General features: G+C 45.6%; 1 protein-coding gene across 3 annotated transcripts in view; it reads left to right on the top strand.

Moving 5' to 3' along the window:
* Positions 1–19,131, top strand: part of tmtc2b (transmembrane O-mannosyltransferase targeting cadherins 2b) — a 103,806-nt gene extending 84,675 nt beyond the window's left edge. For all 3 annotated transcript variants that reach the window (XM_086208164.1, XM_086208166.1, XM_086208165.1), the window contains exons 9-12: positions 3,545–3,626; positions 5,499–5,613; positions 10,113–10,176; positions 16,375–19,131. In XM_086208164.1, coding sequence (XP_086064290.1) covers positions 3,545–3,626; positions 5,499–5,613; positions 10,113–10,176; positions 16,375–16,554 — 441 coding nt within the window. In that variant the 3' untranslated portion in view covers positions 16,555–19,131. The remainder of the gene's footprint in view (positions 1–3,544; positions 3,627–5,498; positions 5,614–10,112; positions 10,177–16,374) is intronic.
* The last annotated feature ends 2,078 nt before the right edge of the window (positions 19,132–21,209 follow it).

Below are 21,209 nucleotides of genomic sequence, written 5' to 3' on the forward strand. Positions count from 1 at the left end.
AAGTTGTATTGATTTCAGAGGAAAGTGGAGTTCAGTACTGCGGGGATGAGTCTCAGCAGTGGATGAAAGCAGACTCCCATGATTCAGAGCGCCAATGTTGCCGTCAGAGAATGCTTCCCGAGACCTTATGTATAGAAATGTCAGCGAAAGAAGACTTTTATTGAGATGTGACAAGAATGTTTGTGTTTAAGATTTGTCAGGGAGGACGCATGGTTACAGCAACGTTTGACCCAAGCAGTGTGACCTGATCATTAAGCCCCTGTTTGATGTCTTGAATGCATGAAAATGTTTCTCTGTGAATCTGGGGTGAGTTCAGTGAAATACTAAACTCAAACCTGGTGCTAGAAGATAATGAAGTCTGTAGAACGGCAAAGCTACAGTAAACTGTCAAACACATCCTTCAGTGGAGTCGTCTTCGTCCAGCTCCAGGCTTCACAAACACGCTGATTGGAGCTGAACCTTCCTAACTCAAGTATTTTATGAGCTTATGCTCTTCTGCATCCTCCCAGACTTCACCTGGGCCTCATCCGGAATCACTCCCTTTAAAGTGGGCTCGCCATTTCCTCGTGCTTAGATAGCTTAACCCTCCCAATGCTGTGGGAAAAGTGGTGTGCTGCCGATGGTTGGTGGTCACCAATCTACCAATATATCCCATCATGCATTGCACTGGCTTGCATAAAAAGGGTGAGAGAAGAGAAAGATCTGTGCAGTGCTCAAAGCCCATTTTACATTTGTGAATACTGGGTGACAACAGCCGTTGTGTGCAGCGGTCGGCGAGTCCTGGCCCTGCCACTGACAACTGGACGAAGAGGTTTTAGATCATGTGATGGACGACGCCTTTGGGAGTTTATAACTGGATGTTTTCTGTATAGTTCATCTTCTTCCTGCAACAATTGTGAGGCTTTTCTGAAATCTGGACTTACCAAGAAGTCATGCTCAAGGCAAAAGACAGTCAGGGCACGTTCCGCGTTTTGGGTGAAACATCACTTTAAGGATTTTGCGTCGGTGCCTGATGTTAACAGCATTTAAGAAGGATCAAAACCAGTGCCTGCAGTTGACCGGTGCTCCGACTCCTGCCGCTCTAATCACACACTCCCTGGGGCATAACTATGAGCGATGAAGATGCCTCAGATACAGTCAGGTGCTTAGAGGCTCAGATCCCTGCGGGAGACCTGGTCAGACTGTGAGATAAGGCCTGGCAGCAGGGTCAGAGGAGGTCGGGGGGCAGAGCCTTGAGCTCAGAGACGGAGAGCAAAGACATGCTGGGATTTGCTGTTGAGAGAAGACATGATAGAGGAGGAGTGAAGAGGTAATCGCATCGTTCAAGACCACCCCACCCCCCGAGGCAGTGACCCCTCCACCCCTCTACTGACACACCGAGATCAGGATGTGTTTCAGGTCTTATGAACACACAAGATGCACATGCTGATGCTTTCTATCTTGCACTGAGTCATCCACTTGTCATTTCCTCCATGTAATACGATGCAGGCTTCATCGTAATCACAAGGGCGCCACGGAGCCACACCTACATATGCAGTTTATCTGACGTTATCGTGCATGAGCGCCGCACAAGGGAGTGGGTTTATCCACACAGCGAGCACATTAAAAAGGGGATATGGAAAGTGGGAAACAGGATTCTGTTATTGACTGCATCATGTTCTCCACCCACTCCTCATCCTCTTCGCCTCAGGGTGCTTTCAGCTCAACTAAAAAGCTGCGCTGTCATGTTGCAAAATGCAAAATATGGAAATGGAGTGACAGCTAGCAAGCTGTAGCGTCCATTGATCTGTTCTCTTGGCAGCTCAGCTGAGTGATAGGCCTTCCATTAGCATGCGTGTCATATAAGTTCCATTTTACACAGAATAATTCTGGCTGAGCACAAATCGATCAAGACAATGACACGATTCCTCAGCCTGTGCAAATTTAAATCTCTAGTCCTCACACGAGCACAACTTTGAATCTGCAGCTGACTGGAAGAGTACTGGAGGAATGACAGTCGGCGGTGAGCCCTCACATGAACCTATGTTCTAGATTTTTATGTGCATGACATAGATGGCTCGTTAGCACACACCTGTAAGGGTACAAAAGGTGAGCCGCATGATTTTCAGTCCAGAAAATCAAAGAAAGTTGAGTTGGCTTGGAGGCTGCTAGAGTATAGCATGTTAAAATGTTGAGTGGCCCTGCTGGGGATTATTAACAGAAATAACAGTCAAGCACATTCGCTTCACTGTATATTATAGTTGTACTTTATATGTTAATATACAGAATGTAGACGTGTCACAATCTACTACAACTGGAACTCATTTGATGGTGTGAAAGCTTATTTTTCTGAGGTTTAGCAAACAGACATTGTCCTCTGTTATTATAAAACCAGCAAACGCTCACATTCCTCCATCTGAGAGAATAAAACTGCACAGGGGCGATGATTTTCTAACTGGCACGGCCATGCCGACTTGGACACCGATGGCTCTGTTAAACATAGTTAGCACAGACTTGAATTTCCGCAGCGTCAGGGGAAACTGCAGTCTGATATTTACATTAGAACATTATGCATTCGTTGAATGTACACATTTAAAATGCTTGAGTAAGTATACAGTCATTAATACTGGACTGGACTGATTGGACGGGAGCCTACTCTGGCTGGCTGAACACGGGGGGCTGTGCTGGATTCCTCCAGAGCTCATATACATTACTTTTCCTGGCTAAAACTTAATCCCCCTTCATCTTTTTGATACATTGGCATTTTATATAATAGCCTCCACAGACTTGGTCAATCTCCATAATAATGGCGTAAAGCACCGAGTTGCTTTTAGATGCACGCACTTTGTTAATTGTTGATCAGATACATCTGCTGCCCTACTGAGAGCAGACGTGCCTCCAAGTCCCTGCTGGCATTTCTATTGGCCAGCTGCTCTCCTCTGTTTGAGCTGTGAATGTTGGTGTGTAGCAGTCAGCTGGTCTCAGGGTTTCAGCTCCCAAATGCAGCACAGAGGAGAGAAGAGCATCAATCCTCTTTTCTGGCTCTGGGGAAGTTGGCAAAAAGGCACATTTCCCACTAAATTAATGTGCTCCCCATCCCAGGAGGGATTGTGTTCATGCAACTTTGTGCACTTGCTGTATGTCATTTTAAAGACCTTCACACGAGCATCCTCACTGCTATCTTTCTCCTACCGTCTGTCCGTCTTGTTTCGTAGCTGTCGGGCCAAACACACCAGCAGTCTGTGGTTATGTTCTGGAGGTGTTATTTGCACAGATACAAGTGTGTAATGATTGAGCCTTTTGCCTGTCTGCTGTGCTGTGCCAAGCGTGACTGTGTGTATTTTGACAGGACAACACATGAGCTTGAAAGAATAACACTCATGGTGCATGTGTTTCGCGTCTGTTTATTAAGATTTATTGTTACAGTAGGCCTGCGGTTTGGAGAGGGACGCTGGGTATACACAAAGGTATTTAAGCTGTTGAGCTGAGTGTGGTGTTCTTACAATGAAAAGCAATTGCAACAGTAATGACACTGTGGTGGGTTCATCTCTCTCTCTCTCTACAGGGGCAGAAAACAGAAGCAGAGAGGTACTTCCTGAAAGCCATCCAACTGGATCCCACCAAGGGAAATTGTTACATGCATTATGGTAAGAAGGGATTTTGTAAACATTCATGAGAGCCTGTCCTAAAGTCTTACATCCTCCAGTGTACGTAGCCAGAGAGATGCTGCTTTTGTGTCCAAGAGCAGGAATCTGCACATCTGAGAAGTTCTTCAGTCAGCATGTTTGCAGACCCGAACTAGTGTTTCAAAGATGATGCTAGCTAGGTAGCGGTGGCCATGTTGTAAGCTGCTAATTGCATGTGTGGCTATATGGATTACATAATAGTGTGGTTGGAAAAAAGTAGCTCACGTAAACTGGCAGCAAGGTGAAACAGTAAAACTTACCAGGGTTGGTTTCCATCACCGTGTCATCTACCGCAGCCTCGGGTTTGGCGGAGGCTGAGTTCAAGGCCTGGTCATCTGTCACACCAGTTTCGTCACAGAGGACGATAGCAGAGAGTAGATTAGTCGATTTTTCCTCAGCCGACCGCTGCCGCTTCATCCAAGCTCCTGCTTTTAATCCCTGTATTCTTTCTTCACCACCTTTTAGAGTATTACTTGTTTGATGGTCCAATTGAAGCCCCGAGCAGCCATTTCCCTCCGAATCTGCTCATACATTCGCTTCATCCTTGTTACCCGTTCCACTTGAATTTCCGTGGACATCTGTGGTTCTCTCAAGTCCATGACCTCTTTAAACAATGGCGACTACAATGAGGAGCAGATGCTGAGCGAGGGATGTTATGGTGGTTTGTGCTGCGTTTTTGAAATATGCCATTTAGAAAGTTTTGGTCACAATTACCCTGGTAATGCCAATATTCCCCCAACCCTGACGAAAACGGTGTCAAGTGCTTGCGTCGTTATTAGGAGTACGCTGACGGGGGGGTGGGGTTATGGTACTGTCGTCCTGATTTGAAGAATATTAATATGTGGATTATTTATCCACTGTAGGTCTTATTCGTACAGCATTTTTTAAGTGAAGGAAACGGAATGTACAGCTTCCCAGTTGTATGCCACTGGGATGTGTGGGTGAGGGTCAGAGCAACGCTCAGACACAGAAGCCCATGTTTTTTCTCGGGTGGAACCTTTTGTCCCTCCGTCATTGTGAACAACTGAAACCGATGCTGGAACTCACTAGCATGCTAGGTGGACACAAGCCCTCGTCACAACAGCAAAGGGATGCAATGATGCAATGGGTCTTTATCTTGGAGATTAATAGAACTGTGTTTTAATTTAGAATTAAAAAACAGAATTCATGTTTTTCCAGGAGGTCTGCGTTCAGACACTCCAAGATCCAACGACAGTACAGCATCAGAACCTGCGTACAACTTCCTATTAAATCTATAATGTCTTTTAAATAGTAGTACTGCTGGAAGGATGGTCTCGCCCTTTTGACTCACAGGTTGTGTTGATGTATCTTGCACCCTCCAGAGCTGCACAGGTGTTTGTAACATGGAGCGACTCAGTCTCCGGCTGACCTCAGGTTTCAGTTTCATCCACCGTTATTAAGGAAAATATACAAAGGTTCACTTGGTGGTTTAGCATCCTGCTACAGTAGCGGGGCTAACCAAAATCAACAGGGTATTAATTCCACTCTAAACCTGACCCTTACCCAGGAGTCCACCCTGGGTCCACGGCCCTGACAGGCCTCCTTTATCCCGTCTTATGAGAGGCTGACGGCACCGCAGCCACACCCGAAGCAAAACACACTCCCTCTGCAAGAAACATTTTCATCTTAAGTAAACACATCTATCAAGGTCTATTAATCTGAACAAATGGGTCTGAAAGATGGCCAAAGACTGATGGTATTTCCATCATATCATTAACATGGAGCTCGAGGCCAGAGGCAGCATGCGTGCTACTCTGTCGCTCTCTATCTCGATGGGGTTTAACAGTGGTGCTCGTCTCTCTGCCCTGCCAGGTCAGTTTTTGTTGGAAGAGTCCCGGCTGCTGGAAGCGGCAGAGATGGCGGAGAAAGCTGCACGGCTGGATGGGGAGGAGTTTGATGTGGTCTTCAGTGCAGCCCACATGCTCAGGTGAGTGTTTGATGGAATTACTCTTGTTCCTCTCACATTCTTTCCATCACCACCGCTCATGCACAAAGATGTATTTCACTGAAGATGAGATGGGTGGGCCACACTTTTCCATGCTGAGGAGAAAGACGAGGCAGTGACTGTCTGTCTGCACGCTTTATCCAGGGGCTTACGCTGCTCCTCCACCAGTTTGATTGACTTGGCTGTACTCTGTAATCCTCTTCTCTTGCTGCAGTGCCAGCCTGAGAGCTCCGGGTTTCTCTCAGCGTGCCGCATAGCTATGTATCTTCGTGTGCTCGCTCTCTTTATCTCCTCACCATACCGTCTCCCTCTTTGTCCTGGCCCCGTCTCGGAATTCTGCTTCCAAATCAAGAGCAAGGTTCAGCCTGAGCAGCAAAGCGTCTGCAGCCTGCAAGCTGTCGTGGTTCTGAATACAAGCCATGGGTGGACATGAGTAAATACAGCCACATGCCAGCTTACAGTACGCTGTCCCACTGACTGAGTAAACCTACAGAATTATATCACTCGGTGTAAAGATTTCCTTATTTAAACTCATCATTGAAACTCCAGCTGCCTGCTGAAAGCAGATTGGTATTTTTAAGCCCATTATTGCTCTCTTGAGTGATGCCAATTTGGTAAAGCTGTACCCAGCAGCAATGCATGACTACACAGCTCTCTGCAGCTGCTGCAAGCACAGCTCCCCACCCACCAGTCTCATCACGCAGGATGTTCACCGCCGACGTATTTCAGCATCAAAAGCCTCTTCCAGGGTCCAGCCTCCTGGCAGCTCAAGAGCTTCAAGCAGTGCTCAGGCCAAATTTTTGTCTGCCTCCTTGGCATGGGGTCTCACTCTTCCACTGCTCGTGCTCTTTATGTGTTTGTCTTGGACGCAGGCGTGGAAAGGCCCTCAGTTGGTGTGGATACACGTGGGGATGAGAGGAGTTTCAAAGAAGGACTAAATGTCCTCAGATGTGCAAATGTAGTTTATTGCCCTCTTGAGCCCTCGGTTTTTGATCATTTTGCTCCCAAACTAGGTATGATGTTCTTCCTCCTTTGAACAAGTGTTAAGGGTATTTAAGCCTGTTAGGCTGTACGTTTCTAGTTCGTCCGAACGTATGTACGTGAGTCTGCATGCCCCGTTTTTCATGTCATGATTTCCGCAATAAAGCCTTGTATATATTGTAAAATAGTTTCATCAAATTTGGCTCAAATATCCACTGGAACATTGATGACATGTTTTGCGCATACATAGCTCGTTGTAGTTTCCCACTACCACTGGTCTGTTGGCTCATCATGTGATGCTCAGGCGTGGATTCCATTCACTAGGACAACATTTTGCATCAACATGGCAGGAAATGTATTGCAGCATGATGACACACAAGCAAGCATTGAGGGGAGTGAACCGAACGTCGCGAGGTCAATCCAAGCAGGGAGCGAGGATCTCATGCCTACAAGAGGGAGCTGCCTCTGACACGTGGATGTGGTTTGGGTGTAGGCGAGCTGCTCAGTGGTACGCTCACCCATTTCACAATGTTATACAGGAAGTTCAAATCAATAGATCCTCCAAAAACACTAATAACACTCACATTTCCTCTCATCCACGATTTCCCCACCTATATCATCATGTAATACATAAAATTTGAAAGATTACTTTTTATATTACTGGTGTGTCATAATATTATCTATGCCAATTTGTGGATTTTTGGCTGCCGCCATTTCTCCAAAAATGGTTTAAGTCTGTAATCTTATCCTACCCTTGGGGAAGATGTCAGTGCTCAGTGGAGAGAATATCGCTCAAAAAGTACGTCTGCACTCAAGCAGATGGGACGGCTGCAGTTTAATACAAGTATCTGGAAATGTGTTCACTCGCTCTTCAGGATCTAATAGTGTCACACTTATGAACAATAATGTTTATGGTGTGATTTGAGAAAGTCTGGCTTTCATTAACTCTCTCTGGACAATAACATTTATTGTACTTTCTACATAATCTCACACTCTTCTTCGTGCGTAAAGCAGCCGGTGGTTTGCATTCTTGGCATCTATTGTCTTCTTCTTCCTCTGACATCCCTCCTCCCCTCTCTCGGTGTGGCAGCTCTCCAGTTGTCTTCTGATACTGTGTTTATAAACCTGATAATCATATTTTAGAAGTAGATTTGGGCTTTTTTGAAGAAGACGCAGAAGTTTGTGCTGTCTAAATATTTACTGGCAAACCAGCATGTGTTTGTGGCAGGCAAGAAACCCACATTTATAATCTCAGGACAAATTCAGCAACTCAACTCGGTGTCTGGATTGCTTTTGGAATGTAAAATGCTTCACTTGCAGTTGTACTGACAAAATAAGCAGCAGTGGCATGTTCTGGTATGTCAAGTGTGTAACATGAAAGACAACTGCTCCGGAGATCTTTTTTTCCTCCCTCTTGCGCGTCACATTGCCCGTGAGCTCTAGCTTGGATGCTGTATTCCAGCCTCATGGTGGATGTAGTAAACACTCTGGCTCCCACTTAAATACCACATTTGTTTTTGAGTCCTTCTGCATGTTTACAAATGTGTCCATGGCTTGGCGCCTCCCATCGTCTCTATGTTCCCCTCCGATGGTGCCAACACCCCCCTCCCCACACCCACACACACACACACAGAAGTGCACATCTGGTGCTTCTTCTGAGTTGCAACTGTTTGGCCCCACAAGAGCCATTATGAATAAAGTCGTTTGTCGCTGTATGACAGAAGAGTTTGGGGGTCAGACTTAAGCAGAGAAAATAAGAGCGGTGTTATTTTTTTCCTCACATTTCAACTTTATTCTCCAAAATCCTGCTTTAGTTAGACTTGTCTCATCCCTGACCTTTCTACTCTTCCATATTATACATTTCATTGTTATTTCTCTCTTGCAGGATTCATCGAGTGTCGCTACGTTTGGTCACTTATCTCTAGAATAAATAATTAGTCTTATGTGACTATATCTAATGGCTAATATCGATACTAATTTAATAAATATTCATAATTAGCTCTGAATGCCAGTTTCTATGGCGACAGCATAAGTCTACCCTCGGCAGAGGTTAAATGTATCAGTATATTCTCCTCTACACTGTGACTGCGTCCGACCGTCCGTGTGCAGTGACCAACCAGGTTCCTCGAAATAATCAGTTGATACTGTGTGGCATCGCTCTTAAGTACAAATACTACAAGTCCTCTCCATGGTCCATTGACATAAGTATGGGAAGCTGACAGCACATGTTCTTATGCACATTTGCACTCAGAGGATTTTTTGTAGCCCTCAGTTTAGTCTCGCTGACAGGAAGCAACGCCTGCTAACGATGTGTAACTCCTTGTTCCTGACATCTGTTGTGTACCCTGTGTAACATGTCAGTGTTTGTGAGCCTGGGTGATTGACAGCAGTAAGACAGGAGCAGGGAGTTGAAAGTAGTCATCAGGCTTTGTTTCCTGTCTGTGCGACCACATTGAGAGTTTAAAAAAAAAACCTCTGTGAGACTTTGTGGGTGAGAATAGAACATTTCATCAATGTGGGTTGCTGCACGTCTGCTCGTCAAACAAAACGACTGCGTTCTGTATTTTTCAGTAAAAGTCAGTAAAAATTCAGTAACCTTCATAAGATTCGGTGTGAGCAGTGGTTTATCCAGAAATCTAGCTGGTGCCTTTTATCTGGAACCTCCACAGATCCCTTAATAGTCGGCCCCCGCATGAATGAAACCGGGGTTCCCTCGCCTCCTTTGATCAGTAGGAATGGAGGGGCGCCACTGCCGCCATCAGGCTCTGCCCTTGACTGTGTCAAAAATAAATAGTTCACAATGGGGCAATTGTTCCCATCAGGGAAAAGCAGCTGTGGACATCAAGGTGATTTCTGATTTACCAGCATATGAACAGCAGGAAGGGTCACATGACAGAGGAGGCGGGTTGGATACCAGTAGCCAGGCCGTAGGATTACGAGGAAGATAAAAACTATTATATGGTGCACTCCTGCCACGACTTTATATCCTCAGGAGCAAAGTAGTTCTGCTTCCAGGGACTCGTGCCAACAAGCCATCTGGACCAAAATGCTTTTTGTTGCGGCGTGGCATCCACCGCAGGTTTGAGCGCATCTGCTGCGTTGCCTCTTCTGTTGGTATGAATAAATGATTGTGTGTTTTTACACTCTTCTCTCTCTCTCTGTCACTCTCACTGACTCCATGCTCTTAGCATGCAGTTTCCCCCTATTGACTGTCAAAAACAGATATTTCCCATCTTTCCTTCAAGTGCCCAATGAGCCCAAAGTCTCGACCTCGCTGTTCAATTAAAACAAAGTGCTTGCTGTGCACTCCCCAGCACAGACGCTATTGAGGGAAAGATGCTATCGAATGAGAGAGGAGATTGGATCAGCTTGTTTCATCCCTCATGTTATTTTCTCAGTGACCCCTGAGCACCAGTAAACAGTCGGGGTTCAAGGCCTCGTTGGAGGCTGCCGGCAATAAAGATGAGTAATGACTGCGTCTCTCTGTTTTCCCTTTGCAGACAAGCCAGCCTAAATGAGGCAGCTGAGAGGTATTACGGACAAGCAGCGAGCCTGAGACCCAACGTAAGTACGACTACCAGAGTTAAGCTTCCTCATTACTATTGACCCTGATGGATAGTGGGTAATCAGGGTCTGGGGGGCGGGACTGCCCAGTCCGCCTTCTCACAACTGCCCTCATTGTCACTGCAGCTCAGAGAAAATGAGGACTTACTTTTTCCTGAGCTCAGAGGTTTGTTTGTGCAGAATCCATCACCGACTTCAAAGCAGAACCAAGTCGATTGAAAAGAATAATAATAACAGTGTCAGGGGGCTCCAAAAGGGATGAGTGAGGGGCTGTTGAAGAGCAGGACTGGGAGCAGAACATGTTTGGCATGTGGTTCTCTCGTTTGTTTCTGCGACTTGATCAGAAGAAATAGTTCAAGATTAATGATCAGAATAGATCTGGACAATGTTGAACAGAGAACATTGTGGTTGGGTTCGCATGCAAACCTCGGGATCATAAACAAACAATGACAAACAAAAAGATTTGATCGTAACAAAAGCACATTTTTCAGAATGGTGCCATGACCACTGAGTGAAACTCAGCTCTTTTCCCCTCTCGTGTTGTCAGTGACAACTGTAATCAGGATTTTTTAAAAATTATTTTGTAACATCAAATTAAACCCAATCGAAGTGTTCACCTTCATGCATACATAAAAGATCTAAAGTCAAACATTAAGACTTGTGGAAATGTTTGCATTATTATTATTTTTTATTAGTTTAGGTTTCTTTTCAGAATACAGGCCAAATAACGTAAAGATGCACTTTAAGTCATAACTGCCCTCTTAAACAGCCGCTGGGGCTGCAGTCTTCCCAGCATGCACTGGGTGTGGACAAGGGTAAATTAGTTCACCAGTCACAGAACACCTCCACCGATCGAGCAGGAGACTGCTGCATCTTTTAAACTCTAAATATAGAAATAAAACGCACCAAATAAGATCGTACTGAGCGTGAGTTGCTGTATATCAGCTGTCTTCTACTCATGAACAGTTGAATGTAGCAGCCAGCGAAGGGGTGGAGCGTCTGCAGGACGTAGTTAGGGAGCGTAGCTGCCTGGCTAATTCTTTGGTGCAGTGGCCAATCGTGGTATTGCAGTAAAAAAGGCCTCCAGCTCGACGACACTCTTCTCCATGGGTAGAGGAGACGCCTCACGCTGCTCCAGCTCCTCACGTTATCTATCTTACAGTCATAAAGATGCTATTTTTGTCAAACTTTACCAGAGCACAGAAAAGCCTTGCGTTCCATGGAGTCATCAGGCCCAGGGGGACACCAAGAGACACCAGCACATGCAGAGTTCAAAGAGGAATAGCAACAAATCCAGTTTTCATTCCTCTTGAACAGGGGCACATCCATATCTGCTGGAAAAAAGATGTGTATAGCCTGTCGTGGCTCCAGAGAGAGCTGTGTGAGAGCTGATCAAATGTGGCAGCGGATGGGAATGTTGAATGAATTAAAGTTTGACTTTGAGAAAAGAGAAAATTCTAACAAGCAAATCATGTAGCAGTGCACATGCTGGTGAACGGCGGGGTTTAGTTGTGGTTAATGTCAGCAGCAGGAGAAGCCCTGAAATAAGTCTCCCTGTCACTGCTGCTTCCATTTTAAAACTTTTTTGGTAACTTTTTATGACAAGGATACATTAAAAGTGGTTCTTTAGTGCTAAGTTATACACAAGAGTGCTGAACAAGCATTAGTTAAGCATAATTAATAATTCATTCACCCTTGTTTTTGTAACGCGGGGAGCATTTGTCCTTAAGTAAAACCGCATCCTACCCTTCGAATCCCTCCCCAGTTCTTCCACGTGCTTTGCTGTTGCCCCTGAAAGTTAACTAGGACACCACCGTTAGTAGACTAGACACTTTAATTAACTGTTAACTAATGGTTAACATCGCATTAACTAGCAGTTGTCAATGTACGTCTTTTGTCAAATATTTCCACTTCGTTTGAAAGAGTATCCTACAGGACTGCCAGCCTTCTCTGATGACCGGGATCCCGCTCGCGCCTGCAGACACTCCAGCACCAAACCATTTTCACTTGACTGCTTCGTGGCTGCATGAAGATGCAGATGCTTTTCTGCCCCCAGTGGGTCACTGTTGCTCAGATGCCTTATTGCTTACAGCCGATGCACAGTTATTATTTAGCATCTTCATCCATCTTCTTTACCATAAAGCTTTGTTCCTTCCGATGTGACTTGACTTAAGCCATGTAGCCTGTCCATCTTCATTTGAGATTTCATGCTTTACTGGTGCCTGACTCCTCACTCTCTGAAGCCACTGGTGTTTTATATTAAACACATGTGGAGCGACAGAGGTCTATCCCCTCCATTTTGTCCTCTAGTCCTCCCACTCCCTCTCTCTCGACAAGCTAAGTCCTATCAGATGTTTGCTTTGCACTGGCTCCTCAACCTATTGAGCTTCTCCTATTTCATTAATATACTATTCACATAAATATCTATCTGCTGTAAGCTTGAGCTGCTAGCTTCACATTTGACTCCCGCGGTCTGTATAGCATATGTTGCTTTGTGGTTCGAGCTAATGTGCTCCACATCTGGTCGTGCCTCTGCTGCTACATGCCAGTTTTGGGGAGGGTACGGAGGCAGAGAGGCTACAAAGCAGCAGGAAATGAGAAGAAAATGAAAGCGTTTGACATGGCAGCTTTAGCAGAGTGAGTGGAGCTCTGGAAAGGGAAATAAACCACTCAAATCTCAGCTGTATGAAGTAGAAGGAGAGAGGTTTGGGTGAGGAAAGGTGGCAGGGTGGAGGAAGAAAGGAACTGATAAGTTGAGCGTGTTTGGAATCTGTGCTGCAGCTGCTCTGAGAGGAAAAGCAGCAGGCAGTTGATTATCGGCTCAGATCTCGGCGCTTGTATGTTACCTCACTCATCACCATCTATTCTGGAAGTTCTCAAAAAACTACACCTAGGCTGGTGTCTGCTTCTCATGCACGCTCCACCAAACAACTTTCAAGGCATTTTAACCTCTCAGAGAAAATTCTTGAACGTAGAGTTCACTTCCTGTCATGTCGGTCGCTGAGCGTGAGGGGCGTCACGTGTCTTATCCTCGTGTCCATCCAGTGACATCGGAAGGGTCATGTCACTGGAAGTTTTTTAGTTCCAGTTTGTTAAAATAGTATGAAATCGGTATGATAGACACATTCTCTCGAACACCAAACGGGACACGGAGGGTCAGGTGGACAAGTCAGGGATGCCATGACAGACCGTGACCTCTCTCCCAGCAGGGGGGCCACTGGTTCAGTTCCCCATGTCCACCTCTGCCACATGATCATGGTTCCTCTAGTTCCTTTTTCAAAAGTCTGTTGTTTTTTAATTTCTTTTCATATTCAAATCCCAGGGCGGCATTGGTGCAGTGGTCAGCACTGTGGCCCCCCAGCAAGAAGGTTCCAGGTTTGAGCCCCGGCTGGAGCGCGGGGTCTTTCTGTGTGAGTCTCCATGTTCTCCCTGTTCCTGCTGGGTTCTCTCTGGTACTCCAGCTTCCTCCACAGTCCAAAGACATCAAGAGGGGACCAGGTTAATCCAGACTCTAAATTGACCGTAGGCGTGGCTGGGAGAGCCAGTGGTTGTCTGTCTCTATGTGTTGGCCCTGCCATGGACTGGTGACCTGTCCAGGGGGAAGGCTGCTGGGATAGGCTCCACCCCCACCACCCTGAACAGGATGGATGGATAGAAAACGGATGGATGGATTCAAATCCCATTTATTCCTTGAGGGCCTACTCGAGGGCCCCTAGTGACAGCAGGCTCAAGTTGCTACAGCTCTCCGTCAACCTTCTGTACAGAAACTTCTGATCAACTGTGAGATAAAAGCACATGACCACGAGCCTCAGACGATGAAAACCAACACACTTCTATAAAACTTTTGGCTGAAACTTCACTGGCAGTTGTGAGTTTATTTACTGCAGTTGTTTCTCAGTTGTCGTCATTTTCTCAACCGTTGAGTCAAGAAATTACCTGATCCGGGCGGCCTGTTCGTAGCTGCCGATGGAGGCCAGTGTTTATGTTTGGCCCCTGGATTGTCATGTATAATTGTGTCCATATGTACAAACAGTTGTGTTTTGGCTTGTGTCTTATTTTATATGTGACTAAAATCCCTAACTAGCAAATTGTTCCCCCAGTGTTATTTTGTGGTTTGACCTTTAAATTGTGGGTCAAACGGAGAGTAATTTATACCTCAAAGCGCCTAAGAATTACCTCAGCCATTTATGTCACAAACTTTCGCTCCAACTGTGAGTAAAACTTGAAACACAGAGAGAAGTGAAGCTTTTGTTTGTTAAGGGATTAACATGACTACACCATATTTAGCAAATGTATCTGGTCATCTACGTCTGTGTGTTTGTGAGTCGGTGAGAAACAGCAGATGAGCTGGTGATGCCAGCCACAAGCATGTTTTAGATTTGTCTGGAACACGTGGCCCCTCTGGAAGGACAATAGCATCATTCCAGAATCTCTTTATTCTTTATGAATCACTTTAATTTGATCAGAGATTGAGAGCACCACACTACTGAACACATTGTTCTCATGGAAGTTCTCATGCGTGTTGCATCTTTTGTCCAGGCTTGACTCTGGAAAACCAGGCAGTGGAACGGGTAAGATGGATGGAACGCTCAAGAAAAGACGCGCGGTTAGCAAACGTGTGGAAGAAGTAAAGTAATTAACCGCAAGAGTGGGGAGAGTTTGGTGACCTCACTGTCACAAAGTCGCACATGAATGCAGCTCGTCACGCATGCGTGTCTCCATGGGCATTCAGTACTGTGGTAGCAGTTATATTTTGTGTTCCAAACAGAGAGTTACAGTGTTCAAAGCAACATCAAAAGTAGCCAAATGATGTTTTCCTACTTTTTCGGGTTGAAGCGGCCGATGAGGAGCAGAGCTGCTTTCACCGTTCCTGTACTGAGTGAGACGCTCAGGTGAGCAGAGACAGGCTGCAATGAAGTTGGTTCCTAAAGCCAGGCCTCTTTAAGCCACTGACCACCTGAGACTGTGTGACACTGGCTGAAAAGCTCCTGCGGTGACAGACGCGTGTCTAACATGTAACTGGAGCCCGACTCACTCGATGGATCGTTTCCCGTGATCCCTCTGGTCTTGGCTGTCTTTTCCAGTTGATTTTGACCACACGCGGGAGCGCGTCAGTCGGACGCGGTGACACAGGCGTCGTCAGATCTCAGAGCCTCCTGTTTCTCCCTCTTTCTCTGCTTACTTCATTCTCGTTTTCTCTGTCTCGAAAAATACAGATGGCACTCAAACCCAACTATCTCCACATCAAAGTCGGTGACATAGTCATTGGAAATAACTTTTCCTGGAGACTGAAACACCCCTCCCCCCGGTACAGGAAGTGAAAGTGAACTGAAGGATCCTTTCAATAATGATGTCACTGAAACTAACAATCTCATTTTGCAGTCATTATGTTCTCACTCAATATTGGAACAATTAAAATCATTTGGGTCACCATGACCACCATCATTTTGACCCAAACACAGGTGAAAAAATGTTCCCGAGTGTGACAGCGAGGTTACGTACTTGTTTGCCGAGACAGTACATTTATAATCGTACACCACAAACGTTGTCATAACAACTGATGCCAAAACTACTTCTCTGAGCCCTCAAACACCTTCTGCTCTGGTCCAAGAGGCGCTCTGGGGTTGGACCTGTCCCACGTCCCGGATGCTCGGCATTACGACGTCTCTGGGCTGCGTGAAGTTAACCAGCTGCTGACAGGAGCTTCATGCTAACGCTCTGACCTGAGAGGGTCATAAATCTTCTTATGTCACTGGACAAGTTAGCGATGTCATTGTTTTGAGGCTCCAGTTCAATTCATGAATAATACCAGGGTCAAACATGAAACACATCCAAAAGAGTATATTATTGAAGTGAACTTATAAAATAAGCTACAGAATTGACTCAGTAAATAAGCAGTATCCCAGTTCTTCGTAACAATTCATGAATACAAACCACAGTCCCAGTTTAACTTAAGTCCCTGTACAGTGCACAAACACATGCTATGTACGAACCTGTGTGTGTGTGTGTGTCGGCGTTCTGTTGCTGCGTCTCAGCTGCAGCAGCTCCTCAATAACAGCGTCTGAGCCCTCCAGTGTTGTTCTTGAAAAGACACGGCTGCATATCTGAGATGAAGCTGTAAGCTCGCCTGAGGATGACATGATATGAAAGGGATCTGTCCTACAGTGAACTGGTGAATCTCTTCTGTTTGTGTTGTAGTATCCTGCAGCCTTGATGAACCTGGGGGCCATCCTCCACCTCAACGGCAAACTGCAAGAAGCTGAAGCCAATTACCTCCGAGCGCTGCAGCTGAAGCCGGATGACACCATCACCCAGTCCAACCTGCGTAAGCTGTGGAACATCATGGAGAAACAGGGCCTGAGGACCACGGGCCCCTGAGCTCCCGCCACCCGTCCGCCAACCTGCCATCTGTGCGACAGACACGAGGAAGTGAAGCTCCTCGTTCGCTCGTCTTGTTCGGCGGAGGCGGCGGAGACTCAGGGAGGATGTTTGCTCAGAGAGGCCGTGACTGCGCCCGCCGCTCAGCCTTCCTAATGACTCGTGAGCCCTGCATACACCTCAGGCCAGCATTGCTCACACTTTGGCAGGAACTCTATCGTATTTGAACTCCAAATTCCAGCTCTCACAGGAACTCGTTTGTTTTTTTTTTCAAACAAGAGCACTTGAACTTGAAGTGAGACTACAGTTACATCCTTCAACATTTGGAATGAATTAGGTTTTAGCCATTTTAATTCAAAAGAGGTTTTTTTTTATTTTATTTTGCCACGAGCGGCGCAAGACACTATAAAATTTATAGAAATTAAAACATCTCAGAACACTGCTCTGAAACACTTTAAAATCTGACGTTACGATAAAGGGAATAAGGTCAGATTTGGAACACCACCCAGACCCTTCCTCTCCTCATGATATTTAAGTTCCTAGCATTACAATGTCCAACCTGAGCGTCTGTAGCAAAAGCATTCATGAGAAACATGAAAAGGGAATCAAATTCGTCAGCCATCACAACACACCAAGAGCGCCCGGCAGCTCCAGGAAGCGTGTGTGTTTCCAGCCACAGTGTGTTTGGCAATTAAACACAATAGAAATAAGACTCCATTTAGATTTACTGGTGTAATGCCTGCAAATAAAAGGTTTGAGTCATCGAGCAGTTTGAATACAAATGCTATTGCCGCTTTTTGTTGGTTTGAACTAGTAAAGGGGCCGAGTCGCCATGGAAACGCATCTGTCGCCAGAAGCTCTGAACATTAATATAAGCAACGTCTCATTAAGGTGAGTGACAACTCAGGTGCAGTCGTGGTACCTGAGCTGCTGCAGCGCTAAAACGGAGGAAGGTTGTTTTCTAACCAAATACAGAAGCTACGCCGACGCACACCTTTAATCACCTAACCATGCACACACAGCACATCTGAAGGAAATGTTTTAATGCCTATCATTTGTTGGAATAATTTCATGTCCTTGTAAAAATGAATCCTAATATATATATCTGCATTTTGTATAATATACCGTAAATCGTACAGCAGAAACAGTAGCCAGACGCAGAGTGGCAGCTCAGCTGGTTACATGAAGTTTCTTCCCACGTGGTCACAATGTCTCAGTCTTGAGCTTTCATTTTGTATATTTTGTGTAATGAATTAACATCTGCTTGTTGTTAGCGTACGTTAGCACCCTGAAAAGACCTGGTGTTAAGATCCCTCCTGAGCGGTCTCATCACAGGTGACAGCCTTAACTTCAGGACACGCTGAGATCCCGTCGCCGTGACCACTTCAGAGGTGGACGGGGTCAAATGTGGCCGAACTCCTTCAGCAGTGTGAATGCAAATGTGTTCTGAGCTGCATTTTTGGTTGACAGCTTCACTTGTTTAAGTGGAAATACGTGATGATGACCACATGAACGGCGGTGTAGTATCACGTCTGAGCAGGGGAGCCCGTGGGGATACGCAGTCTTGCAGGTGCTTCCAACACCTTTGGCGTTTTTTGTTTTTTCTCAGTGATTTCTTTTGCTTCCAACCTCTGACTGATAAACAGGGGAACGGCATTGCTGCACCCCCCCCCCCCCCCCCCCACACACACACACACTCTCTTGATAGAAGTTTCTGTACGTAGCTCACCCATCGGGTGGTGTCTCTCGCTCAGATATAAACCAGACAAACCATCAAAAACAAGATGACAAAACCCTTAAATACATGTGAACGCCACAGACACACATGAACAGCATGCCAGCAAAAAGTAAACACGATATTATGGATTCTATGTCATCTGCACTAGATTTGGATTTAACTGTTGCTGTGTGAAAATAAACAGTTTAAAACTTTGCAAACTGAAGTGACGTTGGTGTTTATGTGCGCACAGAGCAGGTCCATGATATCCAATCGCAGGGGACGTCAGGATGGATGGTGACACCAGGTCTGAGCGGAGCCTAGGTGAAATGAACACTATGTAGAGTATTTGTGATGGAGTCCATCATGTGTTTGTTATTGGCTACAAACGCCTGGAGCTGTCGTTTACATTGTAAGATATTGCGTCATGTTACCTGAGCAACAGAACCAGCTGGCACTGTGTTTGACGTAGGAGGAAGGGAGGTAGCAGATATGATGTCTATTTTTGTCATTACTGAAGAGAAAGTCTCAAAGCAGAGTTACCTGTCCACATTATTGGTACATGCAGAGTAGCCCCCTCCCTCATGACTCATCCCCCTGTATATAACACGTGTTTATGAACAGACTGGTGGCTTGAGTGAAGCGTCTCACTCTGTGTCTCTGCTCAGGGATCTCAAGCGGTGGGCGATTGCAGAAACGTATTCACAGAGCTAAATTAAAGATTTATTTTTGGAAAGTTGTTGTATTTGTATAAATTATCAAGATTTGTAACCTTTTCTCCTTTTTGTAAAGAATGAACAATGTGCCAGAATTATACTTTTTTTGCCCTAATGTTGCTTTTTATTCACAATAAATTTATGGCGTTCTGTTTTTGTCTTGGCTGTGTTCTGAAGATGAGGATGCATATTTCACATTAATTAATGGACACCGCCTGGATTTCTGATGTTCAGCTTGATTTGAAACACACATCTCCGCCATTCTGTGCAGCAACATACAGCCCCGTCAGATTTCCTTCATGTTTCTGTGGGATATCAGTCTTAATTGGGTGGTCCTGCATGCTGTGGAACGGTTTTACAGGGCATTTAAAGCTGCCCCCCCTGCAAAATTGCCAAAACGTGTCATAAAATCAACTCTAATGGATCTCTCCTGCTTTGATCTTTGAACAACAAAGAAGACAAGTAAATATTCCCATATGGGAGGTGTAGCACAGTGTCTACATGTGTTTGCTCTACGACCTCCCCCACATCCAGACCCAGCGACGGGCTAAAGGCCCTTCCCTGAGTACGAAGATATCTGCCTTGTGATGTCTCTCACATGTCTGCGGGGCAGGTCTACTCCCATGATCCCAACTCACCATGGTGCCCATTTCCCTTCCTGCACTGGAATGCTTCCACTGTCCACTTCAGTTTGAATCATCTCACAGCACATGTTCGCCTCACGTATCTTGACAGCTAATGAAAGAGTGAAGCTTGTGGCTTTGTGAAGTTTTGGAGACTTGCTACAAAGAAAATCTGCTTTCACTTCATGCGTCAGGCCTGGGGAGGCATTTGAGGGTTTTATGTTATGTTTATTACATATGTGTATATGGGCTACAAATTCTATGAAAATCCTCAATAAAAGATGGTGGAGACATAACTAACACAGATGCCTGCACACTGAGGGGCACTGGATGGTTTTTAAAGCACAACAAAAAGTACAATCTTAATCTTTGGAAGCGATGGCCTTCAACTCCTACGGGTGATTATTTTGCTTTTGGACTGAAACTTTTTACTTGCCTAGTTCAATTTTCCTGTTCTTTCTGTCCCTCCATGAGGTGCCTCACCTGCAGCTCGCTGATCTCCTCTCCTTTCTGTAGGAGCCCACTTGTCTTCATCCTCCTTCTAGCCATTCCTTCGTCTCCCTTGCTAGATCTTTAGTTTGTCTACTCTGCCAAATCATCAGTCTACAACCTTAAAGCTGCATTATGCAGCATTTTTACCTGTCAATATAATTTTGATGGCATATAAACTTTTTGCATAACAAGAACACCCCCGCGTTCCAAATGTTCCAAAGCAAGACATGGCTGCATCTCATCGTCTGTGCTGGGACCTGCAGGACCTGAGGCAGGTACTGTGTGTCCATGAGCCGGTGTAGTGACCCCACCGCTCCACTGAGTTTTTCAGGTGAGAGAGAACAAGGGGCACTCTTACCTTCTGCTAGCCACTCATTCATTGTAATGCTAGTTGTTAGCAACAAGGCTGTAACGTCCTCAGCTGCCAAGTGCTCCGATCGTTGATGAACATGAAGGGTGTCCCCGTATGTTTTGTACGTCGAAGTCAGTTGTGCACTCCTCGTTCTCACACCAACGGCGAGTGTAAGTTTTACCTGACGCCTTCATTTCTCTGCCACTCCTTTGTCGTCACCAAACCTCGTATTTCCATGTGTTCCACCTCAAACTTCACCATTAAGGACTCACTTTGGTAGCTGACACCCGTCTGGTCCTGGGCTTGAGTCACCACCATCAGTAAAACCAATGAAACTTCCAGAGTCAAAGCACACAGACAACAATGAATAAGAAACACACAACAACAACAAACTGCGAAACGAGAATCGATCAGCATTCAGTGTCAATGTTGAGGTGACGTTCAAAGGTTTGGTGAGTTCAGGTTTTACGTCAATATAAACATTAATCAGGTGAAGGCAGCTCAGTGCGCAAGACTGACGATCAAACGGTCAACCAACCACAGCAGAACGAGGGAGCAGGAAACGTTATGAAAGGAGGAGGGATGAAGGGACGGAGGAGGGAACTGCAAAAGTTTAGGATGGAAGGAGGAGGAGATGAGAAGGAAAGCTGAGGGTATAAAAATGTGTGATGAGGAGCCAGGAGGAGATGAGTGGAGAGTTGGCGAGAGGACAACAGAAGTAGAAGTCGGGATTTAGGGATTTATACTTAATAAGA

Source organism: Aulostomus chinensis, chromosome 7 (assembly GCF_037954235.1).
Source record: "Aulostomus chinensis isolate RoL2024-O1b breed Wild chromosome 7, RoL_Achi_v1.0, whole genome shotgun sequence".
Lineage (NCBI taxonomy): Eukaryota > Metazoa > Chordata > Actinopteri > Syngnathiformes > Aulostomidae > Aulostomus > Aulostomus chinensis.